At 39.1% G+C, this 24,594-nt stretch overlaps 2 protein-coding genes and 1 long non-coding RNA gene across 8 annotated transcripts; 1 reads left to right on the top strand and 2 right to left on the bottom strand.

The window, feature by feature from the left end:
• The first annotated feature begins 154 nt into the window (after window positions 1-154).
• LOC144086163 (uncharacterized) lies at window positions 155-1,037 on the top strand. Its single transcript, XR_013304364.1, has 3 exons — window positions 155-289; window positions 787-845; window positions 929-1,037. It is a non-coding gene; the product is annotated as an uncharacterized LOC144086163 (long non-coding RNA).
• A 327-nt stretch (window positions 1,038-1,364) lies between these two features.
• On the bottom strand, window positions 1,365-12,408 carry LOC144086167 (cold-inducible RNA-binding protein-like). Of its 5 annotated transcripts, XR_013304367.1 has the most exons (13): window positions 12,241-12,408; window positions 11,521-11,620; window positions 10,526-10,632; window positions 10,316-10,442; window positions 9,492-9,657; window positions 9,293-9,354; window positions 6,815-6,910; window positions 6,548-6,611; window positions 2,547-2,745; window positions 1,928-2,014; window positions 1,742-1,821; window positions 1,627-1,646; window positions 1,365-1,443 (listed from the first exon to the last, which is right to left on the bottom strand). XR_013304367.1 is itself a non-coding variant. In XM_077615995.1 (7 exons), the coding sequence occupies exons 2-7, from the start codon at window positions 11,618-11,620 to the stop codon at window positions 8,131-8,133; spliced, it is 570 nt and encodes a 189-aa protein (XP_077472121.1). In that variant the 5' UTR covers window positions 12,241-12,408; the 3' UTR covers window positions 7,689-8,130. The 5 variants fall into 5 exon arrangements, 3 of the variants coding, with proteins under 3 accessions (XP_077472121.1, XP_077472120.1, XP_077472118.1); XR_013304368.1 differs by lacking the exons at window positions 1,365-1,443; window positions 1,627-1,646; window positions 1,742-1,821; window positions 1,928-2,014; window positions 2,547-2,745 and adding an exon at window positions 4,186-4,609; XM_077615995.1 differs by lacking the exons at window positions 1,365-1,443; window positions 1,627-1,646; window positions 1,742-1,821; ... (2 more) ...; window positions 6,548-6,611; window positions 6,815-6,910 and adding an exon at window positions 7,689-8,138.
• A 643-nt stretch (window positions 12,409-13,051) lies between these two features.
• On the bottom strand, window positions 13,052-24,317 carry LOC144086166 (dipeptidyl peptidase 9-like). 2 transcript variants are annotated; one of them, XM_077615991.1, is made up of 21 exons: window positions 24,169-24,317; window positions 22,355-22,436; window positions 20,706-20,944; window positions 20,405-20,517; window positions 19,567-19,740; window positions 19,207-19,375; window positions 18,383-18,493; window positions 18,168-18,296; window positions 18,015-18,076; window positions 17,818-17,918; window positions 17,489-17,666; window positions 17,096-17,258; window positions 16,876-16,955; window positions 16,567-16,719; window positions 16,334-16,469; window positions 15,998-16,143; window positions 15,657-15,803; window positions 15,438-15,590; window positions 14,994-15,136; window positions 14,794-14,905; window positions 13,052-13,935 (listed from the first exon to the last, which is right to left on the bottom strand). In XM_077615991.1, the coding sequence occupies exons 2-21, from the start codon at window positions 22,408-22,410 to the stop codon at window positions 13,843-13,845; spliced, it is 2,658 nt and encodes an 885-aa protein (XP_077472117.1). In that variant the 5' UTR covers window positions 22,411-22,436; window positions 24,169-24,317; the 3' UTR covers window positions 13,052-13,842. The 2 variants fall into 2 exon arrangements, with proteins under 2 accessions (XP_077472117.1, XP_077472116.1); XM_077615990.1 differs by having other exon boundaries at window positions 19,207-19,378.
• Between the last annotated feature and the right edge of the window lie 277 nt (window positions 24,318-24,594).

The following is a 24,594-nucleotide window of genomic DNA, read 5'->3' on the forward strand; positions in this document are numbered from 1 at the left end:
ATTGCTCTTAATGCATACCTGTCAACCTCTGCCGATAACTGCCATTATAAATGATTGATTCCCCTTACAAACCCCCCCAAAAACTTACAAACACCGTACGACTCGTACGGTGTTTGTAAGGGGAATCATAATCATTTATAAGGGCAGTTATCGGCAGAGGTTGACAGGTATGTTAATGTTTAAAAAGAAATCATTCCATTGTGTGTTTCAGCACCTCAACGAGGACAGACTGCTGGGAAACATCAAGAATGTGGCCATAACGGCCAAAAAGGAGCAGTTTGTCGGCAAAGTGAGTCTTTTTTTAAATAGCTTCTAATTCCTCTACCCGTGTAATGTTTAGATATCAGCGACCAGTGTTCACGGCTTTCCTAAATTAGTTTGTTTAGCATCATGATACACTCCAATTTTGAATGAAGACACTTTAACTGGGTTGGCGTTGATTTTTAATAGCAAGATCCTGTGTGGATAACACACACCCACACTAGTGCCATCAAGTGGAGGTGTAAGAAATAAATGGTACACTTCGAGAATATATACCTTTGCCCTTCACTTTCCTAAAGGAAGACTTCAGGGCCTTTTGATTTTTAAATGTGGTTTTGACAAAACCTAAGCGAGACATTCATTCAACCGTAGCGCAGGGGTCATTTTTGACTCGTTAAAACAACCATTTTTCCTCCGTCTAAGAGCTTTGTGAGACGTATTTTATTTTTTTGATTGAATGGGAGTCATTTGTGCATCAAAATGGTTAAATAAGCAATGACATAATCATGCTGTGGTGTTTTGCAGAGGTTTAAAGCCACGAAGATGGTGGAAGCTGTCCAGATCTACAAGACCAAAGAAGTCGTGTATGACATAGGACCCGTTTCAGGTTATTTGATCTATTATTTTCATGTGTACTAAAAATACTCTGTATTTTGCTTCTCTTCAGGGTCCACCCAAGTTTACCAAATCAACGCTAAAGAAAGGTGACTTTGGAGTTTGGCACAACCTTTGACACCAACATCTCGAGGGTCCCTATCCAGTATCTCCCACCACATGTGAAAGGATAGATGGATCCTTCTGATGTTGGTAAAACCTAACTTATGTTTTTTGGTCAAATCTTTTGACCCAACTGGTCACCAGTCTATTTTTTTTAATGTTGGACTTAGTCTATTGTGCCTTAACCCTCTTTTTTTTTTTCTTCTCCAGAATTCCATTGAGTGCCAAGAAGAGATTCTTCATCAATGGATGGAAACACCAGCTCATCTTTAAATGCTGGAAGACTTATGTGAATGCCTTAACCCCATTTTGTGGAAAAATAAAACCCTTGAAATATATGCATGTATTTTTCTTCATAGAACTAGCAAAGGAATGCAAGCAACATGTCATTTTATAGTTTTTATTCAAAAAAAAATTCATTTGCACACTTAGATCACATTGTTTGGTGTGGCTGGTCTTCTCCACCTGTAGATAAAACACTTAGCCACTTTTTTTAAAAAAAATCACTGACTTAAAAAGAGGAAAAAAAAAAGACCATTGAGGGTCTTGGGTCTTTTTTTCTCCAAGTGTTTTAACAAAGACAAATAACACTCAAATCTCTTTTATTAAAACTTCTGATTGAAAAAAAAAAAATGAGATCCTCCTCACCTTTGGGATTGGGACTTCACCTATAAAATAAGAGGGGTTAGTAAATTGCAACTTTAGTCAATAAAATAATGTGAGATTGGAATGTTTTGACTTGGATACTCTACAATATATTAACCTCAGAGACGATGAATCATCTTCAAGTGGGCAACCTGGGAAGATCACCTGGTCCTCCAGGGTCTAGACATCACCATGGACCTGGTGCGTGCAAAAAAAAAAAAAAAGAAAGAGCAAAAGTTATCATATACACAGACTGGAGATTCAACAGATAGGTTTAGGTGGGTTTTTTTGTAATTAGTATTACCTTGATACCTTGGCCCAGTCTCCTCTCCCCTCAAGGGTGTGCATGGTTCTGGACACACGGGAATAGCTGCATCTTGATTTAACCAAGCTATTTGGGAAGTGCAAACAATTATTACAGGAAAGAGAAATCTTAAAGTAAATGATCAAGATCAAGATAAAGAATGAAAATAAGTTAGAGTGCTCGGTGCTAATTTCCCCTTTCCAGACAAAGCGATTAAATATACAGACTGATGTTAAAAGCTAGGCGAAAGTCGGCTTAACAAATTGGAAAAGGGCGTTTGGCAATTGCAGTGAAAACTATCATTACATACAACACACCTTCACCTGGCAAACTGTCCGTTGATATCGCGGCTTTGTTTGATAAAATGAAGTCTTCCCCCACGACTCAATAATGGAGAAAATACGGACAAAATACTTTTGAAGTCAAATGTCGTGAGGCTAATGCTAAGCTAGCTAGTGACATGCCAAAGAGCCCATACTTCAAATGTCGACGGTGTTCGACCTGGCATTAAACTAACAGATTTATTGGCGTTTTTGGCTCAATTGATTCCTAAAAATATCTCCCGGTAGGGTGTTAAAAATGCACATAGGCCAGTAAATTGCTCTAGTCTAGGGCTTACCTCGTTTAGGTGCTAGTCGTTCGACCGACGGCATGGAAATGACTGCGCCGAAGGGGCGCGATGCTGCACATGCGCATAATTTACGCAACTGCGTCACCAGTGGGCGTAACCACGCCCATAGGAGGTGATTTGTCCTCCCGACTCAATGTCCATGTTTGGAAGATGACGTAGTATAGTCGCCATTTTTGTAGTCTTGATGCTATAAAACAGTGTGTTCGTTTTTTTATATAAAAGCCTTACTGTTCATGGTCATTTTTTTAAAAGCCTTACTATGCATGGTCATTTTTTTTTAAATTAAAAGCCTTACTATACATGGTCTTTTTTTTTTAAATAAAAAGCCTTACTATACATGGTCATTTTTTTAAATGCCTTACTTTGCATGGTCATTTTTTTAAAAATAAAAAGCCTTACTATACATCGTCTTTTTTAAAGAAAAAAAGCCTTACTATACATCGTCTTTTTTAAAGAAAAAAAGCCTTACTATACATGGTCATTTTTTTAAAGCCTTACTTTGAATGGTCATGTTTTTAAAATAAAAAGCCTTACTATACATGGTCATTTTTTAAAGAAAAAAGCCTTACTATACATGGTCATTTTTTAAGAAAAAAAGCCTTACTATACTATGTCGTTTTTTAGGGGAAAAAGCCTTACTATACTATGTCGTATTTTAAGAAAAAAAGCCTTAATATACTGTCGTTTTTTTAGGAGAAAAAAAACCTTACTATACTATGTTGTTTATAAGGGGAAAAAAGCCTTACTATACTATGTCGTATTTTAAGAAAAAAAGCCTTACTACCTTATGTCGTATTTTAAGAAAAAAGCCTTACTATATATACCATGTCGTTTTTTTTTTTAAGGAAAAAAAGCCTTACTATACTATATCGTTTTTAGGAGAAAAAAAAGCCTTACTATACTATATCGTTTTTAGGAGAAAAAAAAGCCTTACTATACTATGTTGTATTTTAAGAAAAAAAAGCCTTACTATACTATGTCGTCTTTTAGGAAAAAAAGCCTTACTATATATTACTATGTCGTTTTTTTTTAAAGGAAAAAAGCCTTACTATATATACTATGTCGTTTTTAAGGAAAAAAAGCCTTACTATACTATGTCATATTTTAAGAAAAAAAGCCTTACTATACTATGTCGTTTTTCAGGGAAAAAAGCCTTACTATACTATGTCGTTTTTCAGGGAAAAAAGCCTTACTATATATACTATGTCGTTTTTTTAGGAAAAATAGCCTTACTATACTGTCATATTTTAAGAATAAAAGCCTTACTATACTATGTCGTTTTTTTTAGGAAAAAAAGCCTTACTATACTATGTCGTTTTTTAGGGAAAAAAGTCTTACTACACCATGTTGTTGTTTTTAAATAAAAAAGCCTTATTATACTATGTCGTTTTTTAAGAAAAAAACCTTACTATTTATGGTCGTTTTTTAAGAAAAAAGCCTTACTATATATGGTCTTTTTTTTAAAGAAAAAAGCCTACTATTCATGATCGTTTTTTTAATAAAAAGCCTTACTATAGATGGTCATTTTTTAAAATAAAAAGCCTTACTATTCATGGTTATTATACATGGTATTTTTTTAATAAAAAGCTATGATACATGGTCATTTAAAAAAAAGGCTTAGTATAAATGGTCTTTTTTCTAATAAAAAGCCTTACTATATATGGTCTTTTTTTTTAAATAAAAAGCCTTACATGGTCATTTTTTAAAGGAAGAAAAAGCTTTACCTTCCATGGTTTTTTCATAGATTGTATATTACATGCATGTTTTGGTAGGATGGGAAAAAAAAGTGCTTTCTTCCATATATTGTGCTTTGGAACCAAAGCTTGCTTGCAAAGATGTTCCAAATGCAGAAGATGTGAGGGAAGCTGCATCTCATCACAACTAGTATTGCTCACTTTTGCCTCATTTTAGAGACAATTATCCATTGTTTTGCCAAACAAATAAAAAAGCACGCCAAACCAATAGTCTTTCGTTTCCTTTTCCGGTCGGTGCAATACTTCTGGTCTCCGTCGCAGGCATGTCCAGAAACTTTAAAAGGTTTTAAATGATCTCTAAAAAACAAACAACAATCTCGGTTATTAACTATCAATTTGCCAAAGTATAAGCAAAGTGTCAAAAGCTATTGTAAACAAACTTGCCTTCTATTGTGTTTCAATCTACGTGTTGGAAATGGGTTTGTTAGTTAAAAGCTTAGTTTATTCTATTATTTAATCAGAAAAAAAAAACAATAAAATAGCAGAAAAACTGTCGTGGATGCAAAGCAGCAGCTTATTCTGCTGCTTTCCGGATGCAGGGGTCACATGTCCACGTCCCTACCTAAAAGTACCACTAGGCGGCGGTCGTGCTTGCACTAATCGCAATTCCCTCTTTGTAATATTTCTGGTCGCAACTCTCTCATAGGCACCGTTCAAAGTGGTTGCAACCAGAGCCATTACAACGAGGGAGTTGCGAGCCGGTCTTTGAGCAGCGGAGCGATCGCTCAAATGTACTACAAGACTTTCTCGTTGGCAAGTGGTCGTGGGTTATCCTATTGTGAGGACATTTGTGTGAATCATGTTCAGAATATTTTGAAGGGAATACAACAGCAAACAGCCCATCGTTAGCGAACGTGAGGGTGGAGGCGTGGCAAACCGCCAACCCGGAAAACGAAGGTAACAAAAGATTACAACAAAATTAAAATTCAGTTTTGTGTAGTTACATTAAACGTATGTTTGTGTATATATTAATCCAAGTTAATTTAAATTTGTTTGTTCCATTTACGATTGTATTGTGAAAAAAACGAACTTTTTTCAAAGGGTTGGAACGAATTAATTTGTTTTCCATTCATTTCAATGGGAAACGTCCGCTCGAGTTACAAGAACCTCGTCATACGATCTCAGTCTCGGAACGGATTACGATCGTATGTTGAGGTACCACTGTATTATAATTTATGTTTAAGGCCTATATAAGTATATTGAAGGTTTATACAAGTGCATTTGTATGTTTAAGGCTTGTATAAGTAACACACACTGGTTTGTAGTGAAAGTTTTCTTCTTTTTTTAATCATAAATGTTGCGGTAGCACTGTATGGCATCATTCAATTGATTTGCAAACTTTGTGCAACGTTCAATATTTGCGTCGTGCTGCTCGATCTTTATGTTTATAAATGGTACTGACGGTTGAACGATTCAAGTTTTATTCACGTGCAACGCTCACCACTTCCTCACGCGCATCAAGCTTCGTTATTGCCACTCATTTCAAATGAAATGGCTTGCCTCTTCCTTGCACCTCCCTCACCACAAGCCTTTTGCTTTTTACCAACCATATTGAATAATGGATCCACGAGATATTTCATGATACAAATGAAAAAAGTTCTTTGCGCACTGGAGATACGTTCACGCACTTCCGCACTGCAACGAACTGGGCAGAGGAAGGAAGATGTTGGGTGAGCTGAGCTCTCACAGCGCCAGGCGTCGGTATTAGCGGCGGAAAGAAGCACTACTCGGAAAAAGGCGCATAATACAAAATCGAACATAAGAACATTTTTCGACATAAACGCAATATGCAGACATGTTTGTATGTACCGTTGTTCGTAACTCGAATGTTCGTAAGTAGGGGAGCGTCTGTAGTCAAGCTATTTTTCCATTAAGAAAAAAAAAAGACCATTTAATCCAGGAATTATTTTTTTTTTAAAATGAGGCCATGTATAATAAGGCTATTTTTTGTTTAAAAATAAGTTTTATCATAACTTTTCTTACAAAAACGTTTGGTAGGCTATTTTTTTAATTTTTTTTTTTAAAAAAAGACCATGTTTAGTAAGGCTTTTGTTCTTTAAAAAAAAAAAGCGAATAGTGTGCTCAAACTTTTTCCATATGTGACAAAATATTCTAATAACAACTGACATTCCTCAGCATGTAAAATAGCAAAACTAGTTTCCAGAACCATTTTGTTTTTATTTTTTAAGTTACAACACAACAAAAACCAACATTGGTAAAGTTGTTGAAACTCACTTGTCGGCCCATCTATCTGTGCTCGTTGTTTTTCCTCACTCAAGCCAAAACTTTCCAGCTGGGCCTAAAACGAGAAAATCAGATTTTGATTGTACTCCGTGAAACAAGGATTTATTTATAACTACAAAAGTGTTACACCAAAATATGTTTCAGTGGTCATAGACCACTGTCATGTCATGGACATCAAGCACCGTCAATGAGTAAACACTACACCTGCATTCCGGTTTAGAATTGTACAACGCCCAAAAAAATGGAATGGAAACCTACCTAATTGGCCACCACATCTGTTCTGCCATCAATTGACGGAATACGCATCTCACAGACAGTCTCTCAGCTGCGACATCCAAATTTCATCAGGTCAACCTGGAGAGAAAAAATAAAGTATCAAGTCTCTGCACTTAGATTGTGACTAACACAAAAAATACAATTAAAAATTAAACCAACTGCATGCAACACTATTCATGGGTCTGAAACTCACCGCTTAGTGAAATATAAAAATTCAAGACAATACATTTTAAGAATACTCGGTTGGGTTTGTTACATGGGGGGCAAATTAGAACTAATGCAGTGAACAGAAGTAGGTGGACGGGTCAGTACCATCCATGACTGAAGGAGGCCAGAGCTTGTTTTGGTGAACTGATGGAGTATTTACATTCCAGGAGCTTCACAAACAATTCCTCAGGTTTTTTTTCTTAAAAGCCACTCGGAGGTGGGGGGGCAAGAAAACCGAAACTTTAACGGCCATGGCATGTTTGTGGACAACTTGCGAGGCAGAGGACTAGAAAGAGCGACTGAACTTTGAGGGCATTCATGGAAACAAATGACAACTGAGTTGGAAGGATGTGAGCAAAGCAAAAGGAGATTTTTACCTCACGTGCATTGGCCTACTCTTCCACAAATGACCTAGGCAAGAGAGCAGCTTTCATCTGTGAGCAGCACTTGTTGGGTAGGCGCAACGCTTGGCTCTCCAAGGACTCGGAAGTAGTGCACCTCTTGAATGTAATGAAGCATTAACATGACCAAACACTAGCTAAACGTTCCCGGCGTTAAACCCCACTAGAGGTTCAAGTTTGCAGCAAAAGTCGCCCCAAAAAAAGGCTTTGAGTCGGCCAGAGCAGTACATTCTCATTGGAGGTTCAGATTGGGTAGTTAACAGGCAGGCATCTTTATTTCAATTTTGGACTCCAAAATCATTAAAGGAACGAGCACACAATTTTGAAGTCGTCTCCCCATGCTACATCTTTTGAGGCAAGAATGAAAAGTATATTTTCCACAATCTGTTTAATGGGCTCCATGAAGCCGAACTGACAAAAGAAAAAAAAAACCATACAAAGAACATAAAGTACAAATCTGTTCCCGATCGTGATTTTTTTGTGTTTTTTTTTTTACTTTTAAGGAAACGAAGTTACAGTTTGTTTCGATCACTTGACAAGATTAGTCCAATTTTACAGAACATGTTTTGTTTTCCTCCTTTAAAAAAACGAAAGCAGATGTTGAGCAAAGCACAGAGGATACCTGGGGACAGACTGTAGCATGCTGCAATTTGCAACTTCATGAACAGCCAGCCACTTCGGATTTGTTGTTCACCAGTCTGAAAGGAATTCACGCTTTTTGGGAAACTGAACACAGAGGCGGCGCAAACTAACCTACGTTTAGTACTCTAAAAAAAAAAAAAGGAGGGGATAGGAGGAAAAAAGTATTTGGCCTTAAAAAAATCCAACCCTCCCCTTAATTCTTTCTGGGCAAATGTGTCTCTCTCCTCAGTCAAAACCCTGTCAAGAGGTATGGCCAGTGGAACTTCAGATAGTATAATAGGGTCCTTCAATAACTGTATAAAAAAAATTGACCAGGATACAACGAACTCTTGGACATCGTGGACAAACTGAAATGGCTCGCTCGCAAAGAATAGCTATGGACTGGTGGAGTCAGACCCCAAAAAAATGGGGCTTCGCGGAATTGACCTAGTTGTTGTATTCAAGATGAATTTGAAGTGCCCCCTCAAGCAAGTAAAGAGCGTCAATTGAATTTTTTTTGCTTGCAACACTAAACTGATAAAAAAGGGAGTCAAAGTGAAAAGGGGAGCTGACCATATGACCAAAACTCAGGGCTACATTTTTATCAAGATGCTCGGGCTACTACAACAAAACTACAAAACTAAGGTCAGTCATTAACAACATGGACGGGGATTCTCTTGGAGCGCATCTTTGAAATACAGCCAGCCAAGTGATGATCTTGAATCGGGGAGGCGTTTAGTCGTTTGCAGCTGAGGATAAGAAGTGGGCACACAGGTAAAGACACTGAAAGTTCCTACTAAACATCCCACACTAAAACCCACCAACCACAGTCCAGAAGCCCTCCCACACTTTTTGACACAAGGAGCTCCCAGTTTTCCCCTCTCAAGAATGGGAGCGATGCAGCAGGCTTTCTTATGGTGCGGCAGCTGTGTTTCAATGGAGGGGTGGGGTGGGGGGGCTTCGATTCTTATTTCGAAAATTAAAAGTGAAATTTTGGCAGGTGGCCTACCTAAAAGGCATCACTTGGCTTGGAGAAAACGGTGTCAACACACAAAATAAATATGTTGGGGCTGTGTGTAAGTCCCAATTCAGTCAATTGAATGGGTATTTTTTTTTCTTTTGAGTTTTTACATGAAAATAAAATTGGGGGAAAACACTCAATTGGACAGGTGAAGTGTGCTTACAGCCCCAACATAAACCTACATGGAATAAAATTAACATCGCTGCCTACCATAGCTGTCGTATCCGTCACGATAGGAGCTGGAACGGTCACCACCGTAGCCGCCTTGTCCCCTGGAGAATATCAAAATCAGAGTGGCCCCTCAACAGACTAATCTCTAATCATCACAAATGGCAAAGGGGTCCAATACAGTTTGCTCCTTCTCAGTCAAAATGGATTGGACACACCGCCGTCATTGCACGCCACTGACCTATTGTCTCTGTAGCCGCCGCCGCCACCGCCGCCGGAATAGCCTCCACTCCTGTAGCCGCCGCCGCTACCGCCGCCAAAGCTTCTGTCTCCCCCGCCGAAGCCTCTGTCATTGTACCCCCTGTCTCCACCACCATAACCTCGGTCTCCATTGTAGCCGCCGCCACCTAAAAAAAAAAAAAAAAAAAAATGAAATACCTCTTGAGCAACTTACATAGATCATGAATAATGATGGGGAATATGAGGGGAACTATTTCGCACACCGTTTAGCAGGATAGCGATATTGAATTCTTTTTTTAATTTAATCTGTGTCCCATGCAAACAGAAGTGAGACAGTTGTGCATATTATTGGCACAAAGAAAGATATTATGTGTATCAGTATGTGCAGGTTATTTTAACGAAGGTCGTATAAAAAAAATGCCATCACGAGTAATCAAATAAATTGGACTTAATTTTAAATGTGGCTCCAAGGAAGGATGCATAAAGCTCCGGAGAATATAAACCCAACAAATTTCACCAAGAATTTGAGAACCCAATCCAAAAATGAACAATTTTATTTTTGGTGTTTGTAATAGTTGCTAATTTTAAGTAATCACCATTTGTGTTAATCTGCCTGATTACTCATTTTAATCCTCCAACACAAATTTCTAAATTATCATCAGGTGAATTAGCTGCATTGATGCAACTTGAGTGTAGCGTGACAACACTGAAAGCCAAAATTTTACTCAGGTGGCTCAAGCCTAAAACAAACGAATTAAGATCGATGAAAAGCGAGCCAATCAATATGGAGAATGTCGTTTTGGAAATGTACAACGTGTGCGTTACCTCTACCTCTGGAGCTCCCGAACCGGCCTCCGCCGCCGCCTCCACGTGGGCCGCCGGAGCTGAATCCTCCTCTGGAGCGGCCGCCCTTCCCCGCTTCGTCCACACGAATAGACCGGCCATCCAGAGTCTACGGACGGATATGCGTGCTCAATAGCAGCAATCATTCGGTCGCATAATAGTTGAAACATTGGAAAATGGCACAGGGTTTACCTTTCCGTTCATGGCCTCCAGCGCATCTTTAGCATCTTCCACATTTTCATATTTGACAAAGCCAAAACCACGGGACCTTCCTGTCTCTTTGTCTTTGATCACATCAACTGAAAAGGGGGGAGGGGAAACCCATGAAGTGACAACTTTTTTTCTTTCAGTTTTCCTTTTAAGTTTGACTCATTTACCTCAAGTCCCTGATAGAAAGATGTGAAATGGCTAAAAATGTGAAATGGCTAAAAATGTGAAATGGCTAAAAATGTGAAATGGCTAAAAATGTGAAATGGCTAAAAATGTGAAATGGCTAAAAATGTGAAATGGCTAAAAATGTGAAATGGCTAAAAATGTGAAATGGCTATAAAAACAAAGGGAGATTAGGAAGATCGTCTTCCTTCCATTTCATATTGGTTACATTTTTTTCTTCTACCATGCAACCATTTTGTTTGAGGAAAACTACACATGTTAGTAACAGTTTTGGGGGTGAAGTTGCAGCAAACCACTGCAATTTTTTTTAGGGAATATGCATTTTCTCAGCTTTTTAAATTGACAGAATGGAAATGTGTCCATTCTTCTTACCTCTCTTTCTACCTGTGTGCTATAGTTTACATAACTTGCTCCAATTAGTCATGCCTCTTTCTGACTGCGGGTGATAGTTAATGTAAATCATCCACCTCGCTCTATCTTCTGCAACGACTGCTTATTGTGTAGTTTAACAATTGGCAAGCTGCCATCTCGAAATACGTTCTATTGTGACCTTAAAACCCCCCAGAATACCTTCAAAACCATAACAAACAGACATGTAATGCAGTATACTAGTATTTAAAAAAATTATGTGAAGTAAATTTTGACTGAAAAAGGCGCCAATTTCAGGAATGCTGAAAACTGCTGGAATAAAGTAAATTATTCTCGAATAGAAAAGTTGACTTTAATTAAAAAAAATGGAGGGACAAAAGTGGTTGCAAGAGAATTCGAAAAAATAATGATTATAGCCTACAAACCTTTTTCGATGGTTCCGTATTTGCCAAAGGCCATCGCCAATGAGTCCTCGGTCGTGGTGAAGTTCAAGCCTCCAACGAACAATTTTCCCTCGTCCGACATCTTAAAGCAAAAGATGCAAGAATTCACAACACGTCCATGTTTTAACGCACTTTTCAAACGACGTCACGGCGTACTGCGGCACGCGGTGGGCAAAATGTAGGCAATTCTCCCATAAAACACGACAATAAAACACGATGGGTCTTATTCAAGCATTCGACTTATTTCAATATTAAACAGCAGAGCCATTTGATTCCCTCGTGTGCCGAAACAGTAACGGTAAGGTAGTTTAAACTTTAGGCCTCGAGGCCCCAAACGTGGTCAGAAGCGTTAGCCTGATGCTAAGCAAGGTAGCATTTTTCCCTGTGAGCGCCATTTTAAGAAGAGCTTCAATGGCCGCCCGCTTTGTTTCACCCAAACGACAAATTCGCATCAAATACAACACCATAGTCCATATTCAAGACTCTTACCACAAATGGTTCTCACCTGCATTTAAACGCCACCAAAACATCTAACAATGTTTTATTTAAAAAAATGTTTTATTCTCGGCATCCAACACAATGTGCGTTCAAACGAATATTTGCTAAAACCAACATAAGCCCCCTCATTATGTGCTTCATTAGCGTCGCATGAATTTAAAAAAAAGCAAGTATGCTCAAGAGAATGAAAATGAAAATCTCTACCTTTCCACGGGTGAAGAACTGGCGACTGTTTACGACGAGCTCCTGAGCGAATGAGAAAGACGGAAGCCCTCGCAAGCCGTTTTAATGTGACCGAGCTCGACACTACCAGTTACGACCACTGATCGGAGGATCACGTGACGTACCGTTAACTTCTACGGCACTTTACGACAGTTCTTACTCACTCACGTCCCTCCTCGATGTATGTATGCTTCAAATATAGTAGTAGGCTAAAGTAAACTATAAATAAACGAAGGGGGCGCTCTCCCGCGTTATCGTCATCGACCTACGCCCACTTTGGCTAAATCGACACAAGGCACGTCAAAAATTAGCTTTCAGCTCTAATCTTACATATTTTTCAGGTATATGTTCATTAATATGTATTGTCACATTCCATAGATTGAGATCACCTGAGTCTGTTGAATATTAGAAATTTAAATGACATTGGGACTAAATGACAAATATGAAATTGACGCTCATAGACTTCATTGGAATTCTGAAGCCATGTACTTATTTCCATGGTAAAGACCTTGGAATCCTACCCGGTAGGGTTTCGAACTAAGGCCAAGTGCTCCAAAGTTGGGTTTTCAACAAATTCTGGTTTCAAACCAAGGTTCTGAAGTAGTGGGGAACTTGGGTAAGAATCAACTTCTGCAGAAAGATGCCCTCTTCTCTCCTGACCTGGCGAGCGCTTACCGCTGCATCTTCTGAGACGCCACCACGAACCGGATTGATCGAGGACGTGCACAACCTGATCAAGAACACAACTTTTCGTGGTGGTGTCCATCCGACGCTACATGCAGCAGAAGAAAGCTTTTGACTGATTCATCCATTTATTCATCATGTACAAATTGTATTCTGGTGGTACAAAGCTGTTGTCGTAAGCCTCCAGTGCTCAACCTTCTGTCGGCTGTTGCAGTAAAAAAAAAAAAAAGATTTACAAAAAAAAAGCAAATACCGGCATGATGTGTAGTCAAGAGGTAATTTGGCAAATATAAATTATGTTTCAAAGGCAAGCGAATCTGTCATACAACGCAATGTAATGGGACAGAAAACGGCAAAGAATTGGCCTCTGTCAGCTTTCATTAAAAATTATAATAAAATTCATAAAAATATTTTATTTTAAACACACTTAAAACAAGTGGACAAGGGAAGAGGCTTTCTCCCGTTTCTTCATCGTTACATACACCGAAGGTTACAGACTCCCATTAAGCGTGGAGATTTCAGCTTCTTTTCATTTCTACTATAAACTGTATTTGAACACATATATTATGTATCATGTGATTTCCATTTTCATATCCGTGAATCTTAACCTCTTACCTACGACTGACACAAGTGGGTAAAACACGTGATTTTAAACGGGGAGAGAAAAAAAGTCGCCGAGTGAATATAATAACTCAGTCTTTGTGACTCAGTCTGCACCGATGATTTCATGTTTGATTTCAGTTCACCAAAATGCACAAGTGTTGGTGCGTAACGACGGCAGAGTGAAAGCGCGATGGACCGATGAAAGGATGCTTGATTTTAGTGTGAGATCGGAAAAGGTGGACCTTGGGTGTCCGGATGGGGGCTGAGCTAGAGGGAGGACATTTTTTTTTTATCATCTCAGAGGTATTGTTGTAGAAAGTGCAGCAGCATGATCTCATAGTGTTCTCCAGACTCGGGGCAGCGGATACTGTGTCGCTCGTTGGGGTAGACCTGAAACAAGTGATCAAAAAAAAAGAAAAAAAAGATGAGAGATCACACTATTAACATATTCATGCATCAAGTATGTTAAGAAGACAATTGAAAGCATGGAGTTAATGACAATGGGAAAAAAAATCGACTTTAGAGTGTTACTTATCATTCATACTGTTACATCCCTGGGAAGCTAGACATGATCATGAATTCTAGTTGTGATCAATGTTCGTCTTCTCTTCGCACAGCAAATCATATGGAGTGCACAAAATAAAATCCCAATTTTTTTTAGCTGTGAGGCCGACGCGCGAACCACTCATCCGCCGGGCCGCCCATTCATAGATATCAATCATTACATTTTATTATTATTAAATCATTTATGTGTAGTAGACATACACCTGCTTATGGCAGGTGTGATACTGGTGTGTGCCCATAGCGAGGAATGATGATGTTGCTCACACCAGTACTCAGTGTGCTCAAGGAGGTTGTCTTTCTGCCCAGACAAACAAAAAATTTGAGGGAACATTGGTTGTGATTCATTGTTTTGTTTGAAATAACTATGAAAGTGCCAAATTAATTTTTTACATGTAAAATGAGTGGTCTTTTTTATTTTTTCAACTGGTCACCATTTCATTGAACCGTTAAAACTCTTTAATATCAATAGCCGTTTTGAGCAGTGTACCTCGTAAGAGTTATTCATTCATTTTCTGAACCGCATTCCCTAACAAGGGTCGTGGGGGGGGGGGTCGCTGGAGCTTATCCCAGCTTACTACGAGCACCAGGCGGAGGACACCCTGAACCGGTGGCCAGCCAATCGCTGGCCTTGAAAGAGTTAACTAATCTTTTTGGGTCTGTCAAGTGACGGTGTGTGATAGTAACCTGAAGTTGATAGGGCTTCCCAGCACGGATTATCTGCGACACCAAAAAATTGGTGTGGAAAAAGTGCACATTTTCATCTAGAAATCCATGTAGAATCAACAAGCGGTTGGGCCTGCAATGACAGAAAAAAACAAAAAGACATCAACCTCAAGCTAGTATCTTAGTAAATTGAGAGTAAATGTTAGTTGCAAGCGACTCACTCGCTGGGCAGCTTGTCCACGTGCAGCGCGACCGAGCCTTCTTCGTAGCCCTGCTGGTTGTTCTCAGGCACATCCATGTAGCGTTCCGTGTAGCCCGTGTCGTATGCCATCCATACGGTCACGGGGGCCCCAGCAATTGCCAACTGGCAGAAGTAAAATGGCGTCAAGTGGTAAATAAAATAAGAGGAATAGGATCACCAAGCAGTCAAAAACGAAAACTCACCAATTTTTTTGGTTTTCATGATTTTTTTTTCATAATTTTGATACAAATTGAGCATTTAGTAGTTTAGTAAAGACCGGCGAAGTAAATGACGGAAAAGTTCTCCAAACTGTTTGTGGATTTTCTAATGTTCAAACATTGATGCCATGTGGTCAATTATTGAAAATGCAAAATTCAGTCGCCGTTTCAGGAAGAAAGTGACATTTTCGGGCCTCCTAACTAACCTTGAATATGTTGGGTCGCTGGATAAGGCCCATGAGCGAGAGGAAGCCACCGTAGGACCAACCATGGATGGCCACACGACTCAGGTCCACAAAGTTAAACTTCTCTGCTACATACTGGAGGCCCTCCACCTGGTCTTCTATCTCTACCTGACCCTGAGGAAACAAATGGAGTCCGGTCCTCAACCCAAAATTCAAAACAACATTGGATATTTGCTTTACCATTCTATTTTTAAGGGCGCCTTCGAATTCAAGGCCCCTCTGACAAGAACCCCTCCCATCAATGACAACCACGGCATAGCCCAGTGAGGCGAGCGTGTTCAGGCGGAGGTACTTCATCCCCTTGAAGGAGTTGTTGACCAACTGCACCTAAAAAATAAATAAAGAGTAAACAACATCTATTTGGGTCGACTAATCCCCAGTTGTGTTAGCGATTAGTTGACGGATCCGGTTGTTCATTGTTAGTTCCCTTGTTTTACAGCGCGAATGTGTGGTTCATTAAAAACCACTTTAGACTTAAAATCACAGCACAGTCCAAACAAGGAGCGTTTCGAGGCACAAACCTGCGGGCCGCCATAAACAAACAGAACAGTTGGATGCTTCCTGCCGGGTTGCAGGTTGTGAGGCTTGTAAACCATCCCATAAAGCTGGAAGCCAGACTTGCCGGGAAAGTCGAAAATTTCAGGCGGGTTGTAATCTCCTGGGCAACCTGGCGGACACGAGAGCAAATTGTCAACTGTTTGTTTGCTCCATCTTGGTTTAAGATGGAGTATAAAGAACTGATGATAAGATTGCGACATGACGGCGAGGGACGGCCGATTCAATTTCATCCAAACAAATTAGACGTCCATCGCCCTCGATGGCAATGAAACATTGGAAAAGAAAGGCTCGAATTTTACCTGGTGACTCCATCATGCTAGCCCAGACTTCAGGTGCTATGTGTAACGGGTCACCTTCTGAACTGGTCAGCTTGTAGACGTGAACACAGGGTGGTGTACTCACATTACTGTAGTGGCTGACAAAAAAGTCAAAGTTCTATGGAGTGAACGGGGGAAAAAACAAAAACAAAGAAATGATATACACGGAACCGATGAACAGAGCAAGCTTAAAATTGATAATAAAATAATCTTACTTGACTAACAGAGCAGCTATGAGAGAAACCAGCTTTGGTTAGTCTGACTACATTTCCTGGTGAGTCATAGCTAACCACATAAAGGTGATGTTCCAGCGGAGTGTCTCTGGTGCCTTGGAAATACACCAACTTGGTTATCTCATTCACCCAGATCTATAAGGGTTAAAGGTCAGGGGGAAAACAGCTCGTATTAAAATGGCAATGGGCAGACATGGCGTGTTTGTGGAAGAAAATGACTTCATCAAACATGTCAAATATGTGAAATTTTCCTTGTATGTATGCACAAGACCAAGATGAATTTTGTCCTACCTTTGAGCCATGCCTGGCAAGTACTTCCCATTCTCCGCTGGTCAATGCAACTTCCTCCTTAATTGCACATTTAAATTGTCCTTTTAGAAAAGGGGGAAAAAAAATAATGCTACTTGTCATTTCCAAATAAATACTCCATAACTGGCAATAGGTGAAAATGTAAAACGTTATATACTGTTTAAGACGGTTCCTTGTAACGTCAACTACAATTTCAGCTTACCGTCTATGTGTTGGTATTTCTCTGTCCACGTGTAGCAGCAGTTTGGTTGTAACAAGGACGTGATTTTATAAAGATGACTGAAACCTGTTTTCGACTCATTGATCCAAATAAAAGTAAACTCTTCATCTGACGTCTGAACAAATGGATAAAAGATATCATGGACCTGTAAAAATAAAGCCAAATGGTTCATGTACAGGCAACTTCAAATTTCATGACAAGAAAGTACAATGACTAGATCGTGGGTAGTGCTGGGCGATATTACCATAAATATTGTGAAAAAACCCAATAAACCTATAATATCTTGCACTTCCTTTTTTTTGTTCAAGGATTGACAAAATTCACATATATAGTATGTATGTAAAATACAATAAAAGTAAAAAAGGAAGGTCCTACATTAATCCAAACGTCGGTGGTTTCTTCATAGATAATATAGGGTTGTGTGTTCATGGGGACTGCCTCCAAACTGGCTTCTCTCTGAGCCTGATCATTGCTAACAGGGATGAAGAGAGCTGGCGGTAGCAGAACCAGCTGCAATTTCCTCTGACTGCGATCCAGCAGCACTGCCCAGCCACTGGTAGAAAGGAGACGACAGAATTTGAGGACGGGATGACAATGCTTCAGAGGTTATAGACGTTCAATAGACTTGAAATCCGCTTCAAATTAATTGGAACTCAATGCGCTAACCTAGAGTGAGCTATACTTGTGCAGCAAATACAACTTACTATTTGCCGTCGCTTGTCCATCCTACCCTCGCTATGTATTCCGTTCCTGGAAACAAGGAGGTGAAAGGGACCAGCAGCTCTTTATCTTGCATGCTCACAATCTGTTGATCAACACACAAATTTAGACACAAACACGAGTTTCAAAATGATAGCAATAAACAAAAAACAAAAAGAATAACAAGAAAAGTGTAACTCACTCTCCCTGTGTGGTCTGTCTTGATTTCTGCTAATTTAAGCGTGGCCTGTGGATTTTTGCTACCTAAAAAAAATCCAGAATGAACAGTCGAATTAAGAAGATTCAAATACATTTTAGTACGCCTGCTCCAAAAAAGGTGGAAGACGGCATTTACCTGTGCGGGGGTATCTGTACGCATCGGCCTTACGCTCTTCCAGCGCTGGAGATGGCACGTGAATAATTTCTACTTCCGTCTCGTCGACTTCCTCATACAGCAGATATACTGTTTTTCCGCCACTTGAGTCTAAAGGGTGAAAACGTCACGGAAAAGAAAAGGTTAGTTGGAGAAGATTTATAGTCATTTGTGGGCATGCGTTACTAAGTGTTGACCTTTCTCTACTGAGGGGTTCCACCAATAGCCGGTAAAACGATCAAACTCTTCTTGAATGACAAACGTGGCAACACCTGCAGACTTTGGGTCTTCCTTGACATTATCTACACCTGAAAAAGTAAGAAATTAAGTTAACAACAGAGAAATAGTACATCCCCTTCGTCAACAGTGCAAATTGGACAAAACACAGACTGTACTATTACAATTTAAACTTAACATGTAAAATGTGTGAATGTACTTCTATGGAATTCAGAGACAGGAAAATACTACAGAGCCTACAAGAACTAATGAGAACTGAACATTTTAGGGTCTGAACTTTGCCACTGGGATCTTAAAATAGAATTTAAAACCACCCAAAAAATCTGGATTACTTATGTAAACTTAATTTCATATTACAGTTATTATTATGTGGGGCATCTTATAAAATAGGGGTCAGTTTGATAATTTTTTAGGACATTATCAGTGTGAAATTTGAGCATCACAAGCTTACAAGCCACGGGAGAATATGGACAGTCATTGTTGTGTTGTCAAAAATTCCTCATGTAAAAATGTAAAAGTCCTAAAAGGATCTTATGATTGTAAGGCAGATGTGCTGCTAAAAAAATACTAGTGGTGGCTGTAAAAAGTCTACACACCTGTTTAAAATATATATATATATATTTCAACAAAAATGGGCACACCTAGATTAACCCACAAAATTTCCTGACATTTTTGCAAAAACCTCAAGGTTTTTCCATGAACCCTAACTATTCTTTCATGAATATCAAAGTAACAGCCAGGAAAAAAGTGTATGTAAAATATAAACTATCATTAATCTCCACACCTTTGTGACAGTAGGTGAGTCTCTTTTCTTCTCCGGTCTTAATGTTTGTTATCCACAGGTCATTATTGTTGATAAAGGCAATGAAATCAGGGTTTCCCGGACAGATCTTCGGGTCCATCCGGGTGCCTGAGCACTGGGTCTTGATCTCCACGGGCTTTACGGGAACGGACTGCTAAAACCAGAAGCAAAAACAGAAATCTGAATGAGCAGAAAAACAAAAACGGCAAACAGATGTAAAGCCCGAGGAGACGAGAAGAACCCAAGTGGGAGAACATCCCAACAGCTTCTCAAATTCATCGATTTATGCCAAAACACCTCGTGGGATCTAATGCGTAAGGTGTAAGACAACATCGTACTCACAATGAAGCCATTGTTGCCTCCGTCCCGACAGTAAAACAGACTGTTGCTGGCCTGGAAGAGGAACAGGCCTGTCTGCGTGTGGTAGTCATAAGATGTGATTCCAAATGCTCCAAGACGTTTGCGCTCCCTCAAGAGTTCTTCCTCTCGTGAGTAGGCCCCTTGGTGTGGCGTTGCCTGTTTCAGGTCACAAATAGACAAAGAAAAAGAAAAAAAGAAAGAAAAAAAAAACACGTAAGGGAATACATTCATTTTAACCGATTACTAATCACTCATTACTTTTGCCATGGCTCGACTAACCGGCGCAGATTTGTATTCATGGGAGCTTTACATTTTAGCTGGAAATGTGCATTGTAACCAAAAACGATGCACTTGCAAAAGTTGGATTGTGAAAGTGATGCAGCTCTGTTATTGTTTTACAAAGCAAAAACAAGGATTTTAATATATTGTGTTTTGATTAAACAAAGATAATCTTTTTTTTAAGAACACAAATCGGAGACCATTTACTGTTTTGTTTGAGTTAAAAAAAGAATCTTAAAATGAAAGAAAATATTATTATATACATATATAAATATATTTAATTGAACTCATGTCCAGAATCCGTTTGACAGCTCCATGAAAATAATTTTTAAAAATTATAATTTGCTTTGACACCGTCAAAGTTAATACATGATTTTTGAGCAATGTGATCGTTGTATTCCCTGATAAAAAACGGATGTGTCATATTAATAACATACATTTGAAATTTTGTAGACCTTTTAATCTAATTTGAATTTGCTGTCAATGGTTTAGTGTTTTGGGCTTCAAAGAGTCACAAAAGGCAAAAAGAATGGGAATTCACCTGAAAGTGATCAAGCATTTGTTTCCACGACAAGACTGCGAGATCCTCTTTGCAGATCTTCTTTGGGATTTCTGAGTACAGCAAAGAGTTCTCTCTGCTTCCATAAGGCATTCCTGATAAATGCGCGGAAAATAGACAAAGGCAGCTTCAGCTCAATCCGGAGGCGAGAAGCAATTTAATGACGCCATTGTTTCTATGTCATGAGATCATACTAGTGGCGCACACACTACAAAAATGGGGGCACACACACACAAAAGAGCAATTGAAAGAAAGCACAAATGGCAAAGTTTGCGAACCCTACCGAGGTAGTATAACCGGTGGGAATGGAGAGCAGTTTCATCCTTTTTCTGCACAAACTGGAAGTCGTGCGGAGCCTTGTTGGCGATCATGCCCGAGTACTTCCTGCTGCAGTGGATGATGTCGCGGAGTCCTTCCCACGAGTGTTTCTCCACAAAGAACTGCGAGGGCACGTCCTCCATTTCCACCACCTCCGTGCTGTCCGATAGGCCGTCCACAGCCGTCATCTTAACTGTTACACCGCTGAGCGTTGAACATTACAACCAGCCAATTAGTGCTGCTGAAACTACTACACTAAACCATCATGGACACTTGAACACAATCTGTTCCTTAAACTTCTGAAAGTCACAATTTTACATAGTTAATTGTCATAAAGAATGTTGATTAGTGTAAAATGAAAGGTTGTGCTATATATATATATATATATATATATATATATATATATATATATATATATACATATATATATATATATATACATATATATATATATATATATATATATATATATATATATATATATATATATATATATATATATATATATATATATATATATATATATACACATACATATATATATATATTTACTAAATGTCTTAGGCAGCCCAGGGGCTTGAGTGGTTAGCACATCGGCCTCCCAGCTCTGGGGTCCTGGTTTCAAATCCAGGTTGGTCCACCTGTGTGGAGTTTGCATGTTCTCCCCGGGCCTGCGTGGGTTTTCTCTGGCTCCTCCGCTTTCCTCCCACATTCCGATGACTCGCATGGTAGGCTGATTGGACACTCTAAATTTCCCATAGGTATGGGTGTGACTGCGAATGGTTGTCCGTCTCCTTGTGCCCTGCGATTGGCTGGCCACTGATACAGGGTGTCCCCTGCCTGCGGCCCAAAGTCAGCTGGGTTAGGCTCCAGCACCCCCCGCGACTCTAGTGAGGATAAAGCGGTTCAGAAAATGAACGAATGAATGAACGAACAAAATGTCTTAGTCCAGGGTGATATGACGATGTGAATTCATTCAAGTTCACACTCATATTTAGGGACAATTTAGAGTGTCCTGGGATGTGGGAGGAAACCGGAGTACCCGGAGAAAACCTACGCAACCCCGGGTAGAACATACAAACTTCACACAGGAATCCCACCGAGGATTGGAGTATTTGTGAGTTTTAGGCTTAGGCTATGTATGCTTACTGTTGGCTACATTTGAGGAGCTGTCCAATAAATCACAGCACAAGTCACGGTACACAAACAAAACCGTTTGTGAATATTAATAAATTATCCGGTAGGTGAACACATGCACTACATTGGTAAAGAAACAGCCACTAACAAAACCAATAAAACATCTGATTATAGATTTTTAAGAAAGACCACCGCAAGTTATGCTGGGATTTCCAGTTAATTCCATTTGTGTAACCCATATTCATTACATCGATATCCACCATATTAGATATTATTCCAGTATTATATAGTAGTCAAACCCAGAACAAGTACTGGTATATTTATCCATTTGCCCACAAATATGTATGCTAGCGTGTCGCCTTACATTTGATTCGATTCATTTACATTTGATTCTTTTATGTTACTTGATGGATAAGCATAACGTTAAACGCAATAAAGTATCATTCTGCGATAGAGTCCATTCTGACATCACCGTACCTTTTCCAGATCTCCTCTTTAGTCTCACAAAGCTTCACCTTCTTGACTCTATGCATTCACCGGTCAACACGCCTCTGGAAGCCTGCAACACGTGAGCAACAGGTAAAGTTGTGAAATACCTCATATACAGGTTACAATCACATGATTGTCTCCTCCCAACAGATAATATAAGAAGACAAGTTTCAAAAATTTATTGTTTTCCCCCACGGCTTGTTTTGTGCTGGCTCGGCCCGCAATAAAAATAAATGTCAATAAGTAAACCTTGCGCCAAGATCTTATGCAGTTGAGTACCTTAGAGGCAGAAAACATTGTTAAACTGCGGTCAAGAGTAGTTACATTGAGTTATCTGTTTGGTGAGACAAGGGTGTTTGTATTAAACTCTGTTAGAAGCAAAATACAGTGTTCATGCAATTCTCCACATTCCTTCCTTTATAATCCGAGTTGGGCGAGGGATTAGCGAGGAGCAAACAGACCAAGGAAAAATTTACTGGATTCTCTGGAGAGGAGAGAATTTCTGCTTACATTTAAAAAGTGGTTCTTAAAACGGAATATACTGAAGAATCATTAAATTAAATGTTTCAATTGTGAGAATAGTTGTTGTTGTTTTTTTTAAATCTAGTAATAGTTGAATACACAAATTGTATTTAACTCGTAATTACAGAGTACAGTAAATTTAAATGAAATTATTTGAAATGGTTTGCACTTACATATTCATGTTTTTGTGTTGGATGTATTTGATGTTGCCTTTTTAGTTTTTTGTTTATGTTAGTCACATTTAAAAATGGCATGATTAATAATAAAACTGTATATAATTAAGTGTATGTTTGGTTGCAGTTAATGTACTTTTTGATTGTTGAAAATATGACTTCTAGGGTGAAAGCTGTTAAAAATAACATGTTTGCCATGTTGTTGCTGAACATGTTAAGTCGATTATTGCTGTATTTCAGAGTGGGTCATTATTGTAATATTTAAATTGTCTTTGCTAGAGGTTATCAATACTGCACCAATGTTAGTGATGTGGTAATCAGAATATCTACTTTTGCATAAAATGATTTAAATGCCTTAATACGACCAACAAACAAGAAAATGTTGACTATTGTTAGTTTTCATTTGTATCAAACAGTGGGCTCTATTAGAAAATACATATGAATTAACACAAAACACTATCTGCTTATCTCCCCTTTGAAACATTGAACAAAGGTAATTTTATTTCACAACTTCCAATAATGTAATTTTACAAGCAATGTTACACACAGAGGTAATAACTAGTGGGAAAGAAAAACGGAGGAAAATATAGGAGGAGACGTCTCATTAATGTCTGTTCTTGTCTTAACATCGAACCAAATATTTCTTTAGTCAACAAGATCACCTTAAGGGTGGGATGAAAATAAATCCCAGTTATATCAATAATATTGGGAGGAAGCTAGACGACAATAGATCTTTGTTCTCCGGTTTTATTTACTGACACATCGGGAGCACCGGTAAATTCGGATCCAGTGTTTCAACATTTGACACACACAAGACGAGTCATACGGCAGGGTGTGGTGGAACCTGAACATATGTCACATTTATTTATAAAAAACAAACGCTATAAACAGTGACGAAATTCGTATTTAATTGAATTTGACATCACCGTTGTCTTCTGTCATTTGCGCTACGAAGCTATCAAGCTAACGAATGCTAGCATTACTTTAGCTCCGAGCTAGCTGGGCGCCTGCAAATGCTAGCAATTTCGGGGCTGGTGTAAAAAAATATCCGCCAAAACACGCGCGCCATCCGTTAGAAACAGGTCATAAAAAATGGCATTTACTTACCAAACTACCCGCTGTTCCTTAAACCGAGTAGATGGCCTTATTAGCTTGTTGACAATATTTTGAGAAAGCTAAAGGTTGAAGCCATTGCCCAGAGTGGCCACACAAAATTGTAGCTTGCTTACAGAGCGAGAAGCGGCGGAACGTTTGAGCGGTTGGGGAAGTGCGCGTAGCCGGAGGACTTTGGGGGTTGCACCATGCCACTCCCGATAGGGTCATGAGTGACGATGCGTCACCAATCCAGGCGTGGCTTTTGACGCCATCATCTTTTAGTTTCTGTTTAAGCTTTTCCGGTGTTGATGAACGACAGTGGAGAACCAATGTTATGTATATTTATCAATACACAGAATCTTAACGTGTTTTTTGTTGTTTACATTCAAACTACAGTATAGTTTGTATCTATCCAGCAGTACACAAAACATCCGGTCT

The sequence above is a fragment of the Stigmatopora argus genome, chromosome 12, assembly GCF_051989625.1.
Source record: "Stigmatopora argus isolate UIUO_Sarg chromosome 12, RoL_Sarg_1.0, whole genome shotgun sequence".
NCBI classification, from domain to species: domain Eukaryota; kingdom Metazoa; phylum Chordata; class Actinopteri; order Syngnathiformes; family Syngnathidae; genus Stigmatopora; species Stigmatopora argus.

Bases quoted from the DNA above. Each gene is read 5' to 3' on its own strand.
- LOC144086167 (XM_077615992.1), bottom strand. From the start codon at position 11,620: ATGTCGGACGAGGGAAAATTGTTCGTTGGAGGCTTGAACTTCACCACG. The intron at 10,443-10,525 runs GTAAACCCTGTG...ATCCGTCCGTAG, and splicing joins TGGAGGCCATGAACGGAAAG to ACTCTGGATGGCCGGTCTAT. The intron at 9,658-10,315 runs GTAACGCACACG...TTTTTTTTTTAG, and splicing joins CGGGAGCTCCAGAGGTAGAG to GTGGCGGCGGCTACAATGGA.
- LOC144086166 (XM_077615990.1), bottom strand. From the start codon at position 22,410: ATGCATAGAGTCAAGAAGGTGAAGCTTTGTGAGACTAAAGAGGAGATC. The intron at 19,379-19,566 runs GTGAGTACGATG...TTCTGGTTTTAG, and splicing joins GAGGCAACAATGGCTTCATT to CAGTCCGTTCCCGTAAAGCC. The intron at 18,494-19,206 runs GTGTGGAGATTA...TTACTTTTTCAG, and splicing joins ACTCACCTACTGTCACAAAG to GTGTAGATAATGTCAAGGAA.